The sequence below is a fragment of the Aulonocara sp. 'chitande type north' Nkhata Bay genome, linkage group LG11 (genome assembly GCF_057382095.1).
Source record: "Aulonocara sp. 'chitande type north' Nkhata Bay isolate Kocher_YH1m ecotype deep benthic linkage group LG11, A_spYH_male_GT1.1, whole genome shotgun sequence".
In the NCBI taxonomy this organism is placed as follows: domain Eukaryota; kingdom Metazoa; phylum Chordata; class Actinopteri; order Cichliformes; family Cichlidae; genus Aulonocara; species Aulonocara sp. 'chitande type north' Nkhata Bay.
In genome coordinates, this window is record NC_141354.1 from 15,697,361 (window position 1) to 15,711,437 (window position 14,077).

General features: G+C 40.2%; 1 protein-coding gene and 1 long non-coding RNA gene across 3 annotated transcripts in view; one reads left to right on the top strand and one right to left on the bottom strand.

The window, feature by feature from the left end:
* Positions 1-1,043: 1,043 nt before the first annotated feature.
* The window catches only part of ddc (dopa decarboxylase), a 28,804-nt gene continuing 15,770 nt past the window's right edge, over positions 1,044-14,077 (bottom strand). For both annotated transcript variants that reach the window (XM_086310768.1, XM_086310767.1), the window contains exons 7-14: positions 13,519-13,585; positions 13,150-13,244; positions 11,760-11,827; positions 5,691-5,767; positions 4,875-4,894; positions 4,691-4,789; positions 2,785-2,886; positions 1,044-2,526 (exon numbers count right to left, since the gene is read on the bottom strand). In XM_086310768.1, coding sequence (XP_086166894.1) covers positions 2,326-2,526; positions 2,785-2,886; positions 4,691-4,789; positions 4,875-4,894; positions 5,691-5,767; positions 11,760-11,827; positions 13,150-13,244; positions 13,519-13,585 — 729 coding nt within the window. In that variant the 3' untranslated portion in view covers positions 1,044-2,325. The remainder of the gene's footprint in view (positions 2,527-2,784; positions 2,887-4,690; positions 4,790-4,874; positions 4,895-5,690; positions 5,768-11,759; positions 11,828-13,149; positions 13,245-13,518; positions 13,586-14,077) is intronic.
* Positions 3,849-8,575, top strand: LOC147318697 (uncharacterized). Its single transcript, XR_015131481.1, has 3 exons — positions 3,849-4,193; positions 4,363-4,479; positions 7,381-8,575. It is a non-coding gene; the product is annotated as an uncharacterized LOC147318697 (long non-coding RNA).

Consider the following 14,077-nt stretch of genomic DNA (forward strand, 5'->3'; position numbering starts at 1 on the left):
AAAAGCAGCCTACAAAGGATTTCAAAAAAGAACGCAATCTTTGCTTTTATCTCAGTATGAAGTTGATTCAAGCCTGATTTTCCCCCTTCAATATTTAAGATGATCACTTCATTACCAGGGGAACGACATTTTCTGTTAAACTGACACAATGATAACAAATAAAAATGCTGATTAAAGTAAAGAAGTAAAAGTAAAGAATTAGTAAATAATTCACTGAAGACAAAAGAATATTCATAAAAAAATTTCTTTGCATTATCCTCTCTGTAGATAAAGAGTTAACATTTCACTCAAGTCAAGTGAGTGCCTGGTGGAAGCACATTTTTTATTCATAAAGTCTATACAGGTGACGTTCTCTATTGTAAGCACTAGAAGTAAGACCTCTCAAGTAGCATTGTTATGTCTCGTGTCTCCTATCATCATGATTTACAATTTTAACTGAACAGACAGACCATGTGACCTTTTTCTCTTTGGCATTTTCCAAAGCAGCCGTATCATTTTTAAAGAGAAGTCTTCCTCTACAACTGTTGCTGTGTGATAGTTGCCTGTAGAATTTATATTTATATTTTTGAAGCAAGCAAGTGAACTGGCCAATAATACTGACGAGTAATCAGGGACTAAGAAGTAACATCTAATACTGAATCCTCATTTGTATTTATAGAAGGCCGGCCTTTGTCCTCAGGGATTAAGATGCTCAGAGGAGGCTGATTTGCAAGACATGCTGTTTGTGTGTGTGTGTGTGTGTGTGTGTGTTGAGCAATTTCTGGACTGCTGGCAGGTCAGTTTATCCACTCACTCTTTTCATGGCATTTGGAATAGCTGCAGAACATTGCTCGGCATTGTCCTGTTACCTTCCCTAGCTTACCTTCCCTAAAGAAGACGTCACCTGGAGGGCAGCATGTATTGCTCCTAAAGCTGTATATATAAGTTAGTATAGTCACACATGTGCATGTTATCCATGTCATGTGCCGAAAATGCGCCCCATACCATCAAAAAAATCAGATTGTATTTTAAACCTTGAAAGAGGATTGAAAAGTGACACCATGCAGACTACAGCAGACTTTATTCAAAGAAACCACATCACTCCATGCAGCACAGTCTAGCCAATGAGGAAACACTTGGGTCGGACACCGCCACTGACGTTAGCACAATCATCTGAAATTACAGCAATGCGTGGTGATGCTAGAGCACAGATTTCTAAATCCCCTAAAGGGCAGGTGTAAAGGGTCAGGTCAGGTGCAAAACTATAATGGTTTGGCAGGGGATGTAGTTACGTTTGATCATTATGAAAATTTATCTGAGTTCTCCAGGTTTTAAAAATATATAACAGGACAGTAAAGTGTGGCATCCTATATTTCTGGTACATTCAAATCAAAGACAAATGCCAAATCAGTGACGCAGAGAAAAAAGTGAGCAAATATTTAATAAATTTGCATAATTTAGGTTTTAAACTTTCATCTTAATATTTTTTTCTGTCTGAGCACAGAAATGTAATGAAATTTAGTTTATTTGAATGTACGAAAAAGTCCCAAAGGAGCATAATTTCACTTTAAGCCCACTGACAGTGACTGAGTGATTGTCTTGTACTGCTGTTGGGGAATACTGGCCAGCTGTCATAAGACACAATATGAATCAATAACATATAATCAGCCCTAATCTGCCATTGTATATTTAAAAAATACTACTTTTGCAAATTAGTTAATAAATAACTTAATCACTAGGATATTATATTAGAAATCTTTAGCCTGACACTTCATGAAGCCCTCCATGTATCACGCATATATTCATTTGGAAGCAGTTTCTGACTGAGCACCTAAAAAAAAAATAGTTGCAGACAAACACTGAGTCAGAAATTCACAAAGTGTGCAATACATTCTTTGCTGAACTCAAAAATAATTTAGCCTCAATTCAACCACACAAAACACTGAATTTACCCCCAAACAAGTTTTACACACAGAAGACACAGAAGCGGCATAGACAAGTGCACTGTGACGTGGACAATAACGTGATTAGTGATCCGTGAGAGACAACGTGGAGTCAACAGAGGGAGAAAATGCAGATATAAAATGTTATTTTTGGAAGTCTACATATGTTTTTGTCATAATTAGTAGATACATAAATATACAATAATTTGCGACAATGTAATATTTACCACTGTTAACTCGACTGGATTCTTTGCTGCAGACAGAAGGAGAACTGCCTGTTAGACAAATTACTCCACATTCCCTTTATGACATTTTACATCTGCAAAACTCCATCAAACGTCAGTCACAACTTTGGTTATCATTCAGGGATCGGAGTGGACGACCCCTTTTCCAGCGTTTTTTTTTAATGACTGGCCTCCTGCAGAAGCTCAAATGTCAGCTGCGTGATGTGCTGCCATGCTTGCTGGATGTGATGTGACTCAGTAGTGCGTGCACAGATGGCAAAGCGCAGGACAAAGCGGCCTGAGAGCTGACAAGGCACCAGATGGATCTCTCTGCTCTTGGTGATCCTTTTCAGCAACTCTTGGTTCAGTTCATTGGAGCCCTGAGAGGAGAAAGCAAGGAAGAATTACACCAGCTAGGCTTTGTGTCATGACTACTTAATAATTAGGTGACTGGATTAAAGTAATCACAGTCTTGACAGTCAAATTCCCATAGACAGGGAGCTCTGATATGCATTTTCTAGCTTTTCTAAATAATGCCCTCGGTGTTATTGAACCTTTGAGGTTTCTAGGTGACTTTTTTACTTTTTGTGACCACTGCAGAGATCAGATCATAGAGCTGTACCGTTGGGTGCTGTTACCTTGAGCCTGAAGCAGACCAGTCCCAGGACAACTTCAGCACAGATCTCAAACCTCTTGTCTGCTCGCACCAGACTCTCAAACTCCTTGGCCAGGGCCACTTGCTGTAACAGAGGATGTGAATTATTCATAAATATTTCATGAAATGTAAAAGATTTATTGTACATGCAAATAAAAGTGAAGTTTTTTTAAACCAATAGTTTTTTAAGCATTTGCTTAAAAAAAAATCCTTCACCTGCAAACAATATTAGCTGTAATTGGCATTATTTTCCACTAGATGCCAGTGTGGTTTGTTACGTAGCCTCGTGCTTTAGGATTGGAAGACTTTTTTCTTGTCATTCTTAATTAAAACCTTTCTTTTTTCTTAGAGCATCACTGCTTACTGTGAAGTAAATGCGTTCATCTGATTAAACAAGCATGCAGTGTGATATTTCACATTTTAGAAGAGACAATTCCTGGTGAGCTCAAATCAGACAAGTTCAAAATTTGTACTCAGCACCCATGAAATAGCCTTTATCAAAGTCTGCTCTGAAAATGTCATCTTCCTCATACTGATTTTTCTAAACATGGTACTTATCAAAGATGTTCCTTAAGTACAATTTATCCACTTAAGATCAAAGACTCTGCTGATGCATGCTGAAACGTGCGTCAATGCAGTTATCCCGGTTATATCGTTGAGCTTCCACTCAACTTTTCCAACTGGTAAATAAAGCCAAACCTCTGGCATAAATGGCCAACAATTGGTTGACTGTGATCTTGTTTCTTAAGTCCCAGCAGATAATCCAGTATCACTGTATTTGATTACAAGCTAAACTCCAGTGACCTCACTTCCTGTCCTACTGCTGACTGTATGCCAGGCAGAACTTTTCATACATATTATTCATATTTTGCGGTTTCAGATGACTGCAGGGATCGATTCTGCTCCTGTCACTTTATTTGAAATGGAGCATAAACACAAAACAGGCTGATTTGATTGACAGAGCAGACTGGAAGAAGAGAGAGCGAGTCAGACAGGGGTCATGCATCAAAAAGAAAAGATGAAAAGAAAAGGCATGTGCAGGGTTGGGAAAGGAAATGTAGTTTTAAATAGAAGATACATGCCAGACATATATGACTGCAGGGCTAATTATGCCGATGAAGAGATAGAAGAGGAGGGAGGGCAATGGCAGGACATTAGTGGTAAGGAGGATTAGGAGCAAAGAGTTCTAGGAAGCAGGAAGGCGAAGGCATTTCCCATAAAGGCATATATGATTTCCTGAAGTGTTTTTTTTTCTTTTGGAAGTGACTGAGATGTAGAGAAGTGGTGTGTGACAGATAAATGGAGGTGAAACAGCAAAGTGAGACTGATACCACTGGCACCACTGTTGGTACAAGGTTAATCTTTTTACTACATGGAGGATAAGAAACGCAGGTTAGCAGGGTTACAAAGCCTGAATTAGCACTAACACACTGCTACTTCTTAAAGTAATTGATCTGTTATTTACATCAGCTCTCACACATTATGGGGAATAATTGTCAGTAATCCCTGCACAGCTAAATGAATGGAATAAGTGAAATCCATCCATGCTCTTCTGCTTTAGGGTCACGGGGGTGCTGCAGCCTATCCCACCTGTCATAGGGTGAGAACCTGGAGAAAAACAACACCGGAGAAAATATGCAAACTCCTGGATTCAGACCCAGAACCTTCCTGCTGTAAGGTGACAGTGCTGACCACAGCACCACTGCACCATCCACATATGAAAGCATATATTTGAATAACCTCAAATTTAATGTGTAACAGGCAAATAAATGATCCTATTACTTCAAATTTTGACCACAAATGCCACAAATTTGAAGAAACCCTTCACATCCCCAGGAACAGGTACATTTGCCGATGCTGAGTGAGAGATCATTTTCCTGCGTGTTTACCTTGCGTATATGAGCTTGCAGACCTTTGAGCCCATACATGCGAAAGACAAACCACATCTTCAGTGAGCGAAATCTCCTTCCCAGTGGGATCTGCCAGTGCTGCAGGCCAGAATTGGATAAGGAGAGAAGTTATTACCACAATGTTCAAATCATGATTATTAATCATGATAATAATTCATCTTACCCGATAATCTGTGACCAGTCCTGTTGATAGAAAAACAGATAATGTTGTCCATTACATGTGCACAGTCTTAATTTTAAATAAAACCCCTTTAAACTACTCGTGTCAGCCAGCCTGCTTCCTGGTTAATAAGAATCGTAAGTGCAGTCAGTGCATTTTGAATCACAGACTAAACGCGTTTTGCACAAACAGAATAGGCGAAAATGGCATTTTATAAGATTATAAGATTTTATAAGATACAAGATCTATATTTTCTGAATGTAAAGCAACACACCACAGATTACAACTTGCATCGACTTAACAAAGCTCCAACATTAAAACAACCCTTTTAAATTCAAAATGTATCTTCTATAACAGCTGCTTTTTGCTATTATCTTAGCGTACTGTTGATTGTCCAGGTGTTGCTGTCACTGCGCTCAGCGCCTCTATCTCACTAATCACAGGTAGCTCATCTCTGCAGAATAGATGTCTGTGTTAGCCTGGACTAATAACCACTAATTAGATTGAGGAGTCCAGAGTGCATGAGCATACGCTTTTGTAAGGTGCTTCACAGTGGTGGGAGGCACTGCAGCTCTCAGTCTTTCTGTCTGCTTGACAAGTAAATTACAGTGAAAATCTGAGACCATCTGCAGGCTATAGGAGAATTTGCACAGACACACAAAGTAGAAGCAGACAAAATTGTTGTATAGGAAATTCCCTGATTATATCTTTATAGTTTTTGTTTTTATTCAAGTCTCCAAGACAGGACAATAGTTTACCAATGGAATTTGGACAAATACTGTCGACTTCTAAAAGGATATCAGTGAAAACTATAACTACCTGATTCCTGGTTTTCATGTTTCAGGTAAAGTGGTTCCATTTTAAAGGCTCCAATGATGTCTGCTCTCTCCTTCACCCTGTGGACAAAAACGTCTTAATATGGCATTAAGCTCTAAGAAAAATGTCCAAAAATTGAGTGTTTTACTTTATTCGTGGGGGTTTGCCACGCAAGATTTTTAGGAAAATTCCACCTCTTTTCAACCAATGAGTTGCAAAGTGAATCTATGGTATAGAAATAATATTTAAACACTTTATTAAAACTTAATAAATGACCTTTTGGCTTTAGACCTGTATTTTTAAGGAAATCAGCATATGCTTTATGAAACAGGCTAGTCTGCTCTAGTTTTTGCATAGTTTGGAAATGAGTTATGGTTCATTATCCTGTAGGAGGAAACTGTCTCCAGTTGAGCAGTTTCAGAGTACAGGATGGTACCGTGATGTGATCAATTTCCTTCTGCTATCATATTTTCTCTTTTAATCTTATTAAGTGAATTTCTCAAGCATTTATCCATTTATTTTATTTTGTGTTGTAAAAAAAAAAACCCATAACATCTAATATTAATATTTTCATTTGTAACTTCAACATCCTGATAATGCCTGTTGGCCTGTTGTTTTGCTGTTATGATTTAGTGAGACTGAGAATTTAAGACCTGTTAAGTGTCTGTTTTTGAAACATGAGACTCTGATGCACTTGTCCAGTTGCTCTGCTGTGCACCTGAATGTCCCACTTCTCCTTCTATTCTGGTTAGAGGCAGGTCATCAGTTTTATTTAGACATCACTGTCTGGCATCTTAATGTGTTTATATAATTGACAAAATTCATTAGACTATTCATCTGGTGAATAAGTGTTACTAGAATGCTGAAGTGATAGTTACTGAAAAAAACCTCTGTATTTCTACACACCTACACTTAATTATATCCATTTTTATATAATAATAATAATAATAATAATAATAATATTTACCTATATATTCTATACCCAAATGTGAGCCAGCACACTGGACTTCTCTGAAAATGAAGAAATTGATCAAGCATAACATTTGATCACAATTTTTTTTCTTCAGGAATTCTAGTGAATAACTAAAAAAATATATGTATAATGTGATTTCCTATTTTTCATCTATTATTAAAATAGTTCATTTGAAAATTCATGCATAACAACATTATCTATATTGAATAGAAAAAATATAATTGTGATTAAAGTGCATACTGGTAGATTAACCATTACAGAAACAGTGGTAATTACCACTGCTGTTTATTTAGGGGAGCTTTGTGATCGGGTGGTTTGCACATTTGTTTAGCACCAGAAATCCCAAATTTTTTCACCACCATGTAAAATGCTCCTATTAGCCCATACTTGACTTGTTCGTCCTCCAGATAAGCAGTTTACTGTACAGGGTGGGCCATTTATATGGATACACCGTAATAACATTGGAATGGTTGGTGATATTAAAGTCCTGTTTGTGGCACATTAGTATATGTGAGGGGGCAAACTCCTCAAGATGGGTGGTGACCATGGTGCCCATTTAGAAGTCGCCATCTTGGATACAACTTTTGTTTTTTCAATAGGAAGAGGGCCATGTGACACATCAAACTTATTGGTAATGTCACAAGAAAAACAATGGTGTGATTGGTTTCAACATAACTTTATTCTTTCATGAGTTATTTACAAGTTTCTCTTTGTTCATAGCCATTGACATGTCGAAGAGGTTAACACATGAGGAGCGGATCGAAATTGTGTTGATATCTGGTGAACGCAGTAACCGGGTCATTGCAGCAGATTTCAATGCAAGACACCCTACGAGACCACCCATCTCCAATGCTACAGTCAGCAAACTGCTTGCTAAGTTTCGTGAAACTGGTTCAGTGTTGGATTTGCCAAAATGTGGACGCAAGAAAACTGTCACTAATGAAGAAACATCAGTGGCTGTCCTAGCTTCATTCAGCAAGAGCCCACAGCGTAGCACTTGCCGCATGTCACTGGAGGGTGGCATTAGTCGAACATTCCTTCGGCGGATATTAGCTACTCACAAATGGCACCCTTACAAACTCCAGCTACTGCAGCATCTCAACAAGGATGACCCAGATCGGCGCACAGAATTTGCCGAATGGGCAAAACAAAAATTGGAACAAGTTCACGCAGAAGATTTTGTTCAGTGATGAGGCAAACTTTTATGTGAATGGTGAAGTTAACAAACAAAACCACCGCTATTGGTCTGACACTAACCCACATTGGATGGATCCCTCCAAGACTGTTGGAACAACAAAAGTGATGGTTTGGTGTGGTATATGGGGTACAACGACACTGGGTCCATTCTTCATCAATGGTAACCTCAAGGCCACTGGATATTTGAACTTGCTACACGATGATGTGTTTCCCTCTTTATGCACTGAAGCTGGCACGTTCCCTGAGTTTTTCCAGTAAGATGGTGCACCACCACATTATGGGTGCCAGGTCCGAGCATTCCTAGATGAACAGTTTCCTGGAAAGTGGATTGGTCATCGTGGGCCAGTTGAATGGCCCCCAAGGTCTCCCGATCTGACCCCCTTAGACTTTTATCTTTGGGGTCATCTGAAGGCAATTGTCTATGGTGTGAAGATACGAGATGTGCAGCACCTGAAACTACACATACTGGATGCCTGTGCTGGCATTTCTCCTGCGGTGTTGCTATCAGTGTGTGAAGAGTGGGAGAAGAGGGTTGCATTGACAATCCAACACAATGGGCAGCACATTGAACACATTTTATAAGTGGTCAGAAACTTGTAAGAAAGAATAAAGTTATGTTGAAACCAAGCACACCATTGTTTTTCTTGTGACATTACCAATAAGTTTGATGTGTCACATGGCCCTCTTCCTATTGAAAAAACAAAAGTTGTATCCAAGATGGCTGACTTCTAAATGGGCACCATGGTCACCACCCATCTTGAGGAGTTTGCCCCCTCACATATACTAATGTGCCACAAACAGGACTTTAATATCACAAACCATTCAATTTTATTACGGTGTATCCATTAGACCCCATTTCTACAAAACTGCTCAAAGACGTCCTGCCATTAATTAATGCTTCAATCTTAGATATGATCAACCTATCTCTAATAATCGGCTATGTACCACAGGCCTTCAAGGTGGCTGTAGTTAAACCTTTACTCAAAAAGCCATCTCTAGACCCAGCTATCATAGCTAATTATAGGCCAATCTCCAACCTTCCTTTCATATCAAAAATCCTTGAAAGAGTAGTTGTCAAAACAGCTAACAGATCATCTGTGGAGGAATGGCTTATTAGAAGAGCTTCAGTCAGGTTTCAGAGCTCATCAAGATTAGGCTTAAAACTTTCCTTTTTGCTAAAGCATATAGTTAGGGCTGGACCAGGTGACCCTGAATCCTCCCTTAGTTATGCTGCAATAGACGTAGGCTGCCGGGGGATTCCCATGACGCATTGAGTTTTTCCTTTCCATTCACCTTTCTCACTCACTATGTGTTAATAGACCTCTCTACATTGAATCATATCTGTTATTAACCTCTGTCTCTCTTCCACAGCATGTCTTTATCCTGTTTTCCTTCTCCCACCCCAACCGGTCGCAGCAGATGGCCCCGCCCCTCCCTGAGCCTGGTTCTGCCGGAGGTTTCTTCCTGTTAAAAGGGAGTTTTTCCTTCCCACTGTCGCCAAAGCGCTTGCTCATAGGGGGTCATATGATTGTTGGGCTTTTCTCTGTATCTACTGTACAATATAAAGTGCCTTGAGGTGACCTTTGTTGTGATTTGGCGCTATATAAATAAAATTGAATTGAATTGAATTAAATGGCCCACCCTGTACATTTACCCCTGAGACCACTTTTAAGATAAGATAAGATAAGATAACCTTTATTAGTCCCACACGTGGGAAATTTGTTTTGTCACAGCAGGAAGTGGACAGTGCAAAAGTTATGAGGCAAAAATTAGAATACAATAAGAATAAATACAGTACACAACTGTACAGAATAGAATAAAATAAAATACTATATACAGTAGAATAAAATAAAATAAATATACAATAAGATAAAAATAGAATACAAATACAAATACTATATACAACTGAGTAAAAATACAACGATGACAGAAAGGATTATTGCACTTAGTATTATTGCATATGTATGGATGTGTGTGCTTGATCAGTTAAAGTCTTTATTATGGAGTCTGACAGCAGTGGGGAGGAAAGACCTGCGAAATCTCTCCGTCCCACACCGTGGGTGCCGCAGTCTCCCACTGAAGGAGCTGCTCAGTGCTGTCACAGTCTGCTGCATGGGGTGGGAGATGTTGTCCATCAGGGATGACAGCTTAGCCGCCGTTCTCCTGTCACTCACCACCTCCACTGGGTCCAGAGGGCATCCTAGAACAGAGCTGGCCCTTCGGATCACCCTGTTCAGTCTCTTCCTGTCCCCAGCAGAGATGCTGCCGCCCCAGCAGACCACGCCATAAAAGATAGCAGAAGCCACAACAGAGTCATAGAAGGTCTTCAGGAGTGGGCCCTCCACTCCAAACGACCTGAGTCTCCGCAGCAGGTACAGCCTGCTCTGCCCTTTCCTGTAGAGGGCGTCTGAGTTATGAGTCCAGTCCAGTCTATTGTTCAGATGAACACCAAGGTACCCGTAGCTGTCCACAGCCTCAATGTCCATACCTTGGATGTTCAGTGGTTGCAGTGGAGAATGCTTGTGCCTGCGGAAGTCTACCACCAGTTCCTTGGTTTTACTGGCGTTGATCTGGAGGTAGTTCAGCTGGCACCAGTCCACAAAGTCTTGGGTCAGACCTCTGTACTCCTTGTCGTCCCCATCAGTGATGAGGCCGACTATTGCAGAGTCATCAGAGAACTTCTGCAGGAAGCACTGGGTGGAATTGTGGGAGAAGTCTGCAGTGTAGATGGTGAAGAGGAACGGAGCCAGAACCGTTCCCTGTGGGGCCCCCGTACTGCAGACGACCCTGTCCGACACACAGCCCTGAGTCCTCACATACTGTGGTCGGTCGGTGAGGTAGTCCAGGATCCAGGTAGTGAGGTGATGGTCCACTCCAGAGTTCACCAGCTTGTCCTTTAGAACCGAGGGAAGAATGGTGTTGAAGGCATTGGAGAAATCAAAGAACATGATTCTCACAATGCTTCCAGCGGTCTCCAGGTGAGCGAGGGAACGATGTAGGAGGTGAATGACGGCATCATCCGCTCCAATGCCAGGCTGGTAGGCAAACTGAAGTGGGTCCAGTGATGAGCTTATTAGGCGCCGAAGCTGAGCCAGGACCAACCGCTCCAGGGTCTTCATCAGGTGGGATGTCAGAGCCACCGGCCTGTAGCTGTTGAGGTCCTTGGGGCGTGAAGTCTTTGGCACTGGTACAACATATACCTTCTTTTTACATTTTCTGAGGGGTTTTTAAACAGGAACTGTTCCTGTTTTCTTACAGCAACCTCGTATGCACTCTTTTTTAGTGTTGCCATGTTAATCTGAGACAGCCTTATTATGCTAAGAATATAAGTTGAATTCCTGTGTTTTTAAAATAGTTCTAAACCTTCTACTCTTTTTAATAATTTCCATGATTATATAAATATGAGATTTTTGATGTGCCCTCAGGCATTTAAACCCTACACAGGACACCTTTTTTGAATAAGGTTCAATGATTTTAAAGAACAGTATCAGACAACTAAAACATTAGGCTGTCTTATTGGTTATATTGTTATATTGTCAACAGTAAGAGAGTACGAGACAGGCAATGGAAAATGTTTTTTAAGATCCTCTTCCTCTAACCACATGTTGAGTTTCTAACTTTTTCCATCTTGTGAAACACATGTCTTGTTTTGTGGATGCTGACAGAAGAGGCAGGTGGAAGGCGTGAGTCTATTTTTACTGTGCAAATGACTGAGGTGTAGATGGATATCAGTAGTCATTGTTACTTCATGGGAGCATGTGTGAGGTGAACTTGAAAAGAAATTCTGGAACAAAACAAAACAGTACTGGATACTATAAATGGTGTGTGTAATGCTCCCTTTTTTAAATAATACTTATTTAACTATTGCTGCTGTCATATCTGGTGTGTGTTAGACATCTTACCACATCGCGGAGCAGTCAAAGTTGACTAAAAGCCACTTGTGTGGGTTGAAGTTGAAAGAGTCTGCAAACTAAAATAAAAACCAAAAAGTTAGCCACAGTGCTAAATCTTGAACAAAGTGATCGGAGACCAAATAATCCTGTAAAAAAAATAATTTTTTTTGTACATGCTTTGTACATGCTTATTTAGTCTTACTAGTGCCAAGAAAATCCTATCACCAACATTATTATCTAGACAGAAGGTGTCACAGTGTATCTGAAATGCAAAAGAGGAAGATCCAGCCATCAAGCTCACAGAATACACTGGAAATAACCCTTTCCTGACAGGGTTCATTCAAAGAGAGACAAACCAGTCTTAATCTGCTCTCATCTTTTTGTTGGCTATCTTCTGTAATATCCTTTTCCCTACCTCCACAAATGCAATAAGACAGCGCAGAGAGACAATGTGATATAAACCCCTGTCTGACAGTTGCCATGCTGACTGATTCAAAGTGGGGGGTGGTTGCTTCCTCGTCCCCGTCATTCATATCCTAGCAACCATCACTTCAGCAGGGCTGCTCTCTCATCCAAAAAGGACCGGGCTTCCTCTTCATGCCCTCATCCAGTCATTTTCACTGACCTCATAATGCTTCAAAGTTATGCAGTAGAACTACGGTGCTATAAATGAAATCCAACTATTGTTACATGTGGCTTAAATACTTTTTTTTTTGTCAGTGACGTTTAAATAATATTAGAAATTCTAAAATGATGTGTTACAGGTACAAACCCAAAATCAGCACTGGCAACAGCCACACTAAAAGAGAGGATGGAACAACAGCTGTTCCTTTTACAGTTAAGTCTGTTTTCTCTGTGTCTCCACCAACGTTGTTTGAACTTGTGTGTCTAATAAACAGTGATATATAAAGGTCTAACGCTGCCTCAGGAAATTACTCTGTCCTTATCTCTGCGTCTCTGCACAGCTTGGGGAGCAACAGCTGCCTCGGCAGCCTCAAAAGGCAGATTGATGCTCAGCGGTTTATGCTGATTGTTCGGTCTAACACTCAGCCCTTCACGCTTCCTCCTTGACATTAACGTTATGCCCTTTTCAGACAGTATACGGTTAGTGTTTGCTTTCATAGATGCAACGGCCGATACTACATGTGCAATCTGGCAGGATAGGTTTAGCACCGCCTAAATTTCTGACCACAATTAAACCACATTAATCACACGGAACCACATTAGTCACTGTACCGGCAATGATTAGAGTTAAAATTGTGCTGTGCCACTTTTGTGTTGGAGGTTCTTGTAGCAATCGTGATTGTAGAACCTTCATGAAGGACTAAAACATTGCGGCTAAGATTAGTCAGGGTCTTAGTGCACTACATGAACATGACAACTTGTACGTTTTACTCACCTCAACACCGTTCAACAAAGGTCTAAATTCTGGACAGATGAATGCACTCCCAGCATACGCCGCATCAATGTGCATCCACATATTTTCCTCATTACCTGAACAAGAAAAGGAGACATTATAAATGTTTGTAAGACAGTTTGTCAGTATAGATAACTACTATCAAATATTCTGGACCATCATAAAAATGAACTGAGATTATTCAGAAAACTGACTTTTTTGTTCTTTCTCAGCAAATTCATGAAGTGCATTTGGCATTTCTCTTCCTGGTCTTATTAAATCAAAGTCACTCTCAATGTGCTTGTTAGGATTTATTTGTGTGCTACAAAACAGAAAAAAACGAGTGTGTGCGGCAGCGACTTGTTGACTCACATAAGGGTCCCAGCTCAGTGAGGTGATCAAAAGCACAGGAGGGAGTGGTGCCCAGCGTCGCACAGAACTGAAACATACAAATATTGGACACACCAAAGTGCCGTGTTTCCTGTGTTTCCAATTTGACTGTCACAACTGTAACAGCTGCTGTAAGACATTGCTTTTATATCAATTTCTAAAACATAGATTAAAGATAGGTTATCACTCCTGACACAGCGATGATTCAGAGCTGCTGCCTTTTCTTTAATATTCACTGATAGTGATCTGTAGGTCCAGATGAGCCAGGGATTATTGTCCTTAACCGGATAGACATACATTATATTCAACAGAAACAATGTTATCCTTCAGCAGAAGCCTCAGGGTGCATACAGCTGCATCACAGGCTAATTGTATCATTGTGGCTAACAGCTGACAGACGTGTTGCTCAACTGCTTGTAAGCTTTAGTAGCGAAAGCAAAGCAATGACAAATGAGAATTTAATTCCAAACTGTTAAAATCTATATTTTTTGGTTGCCGTATGTGTCTTTCTGTGTGATAGTTAAGTAAATGCATGGGGAGT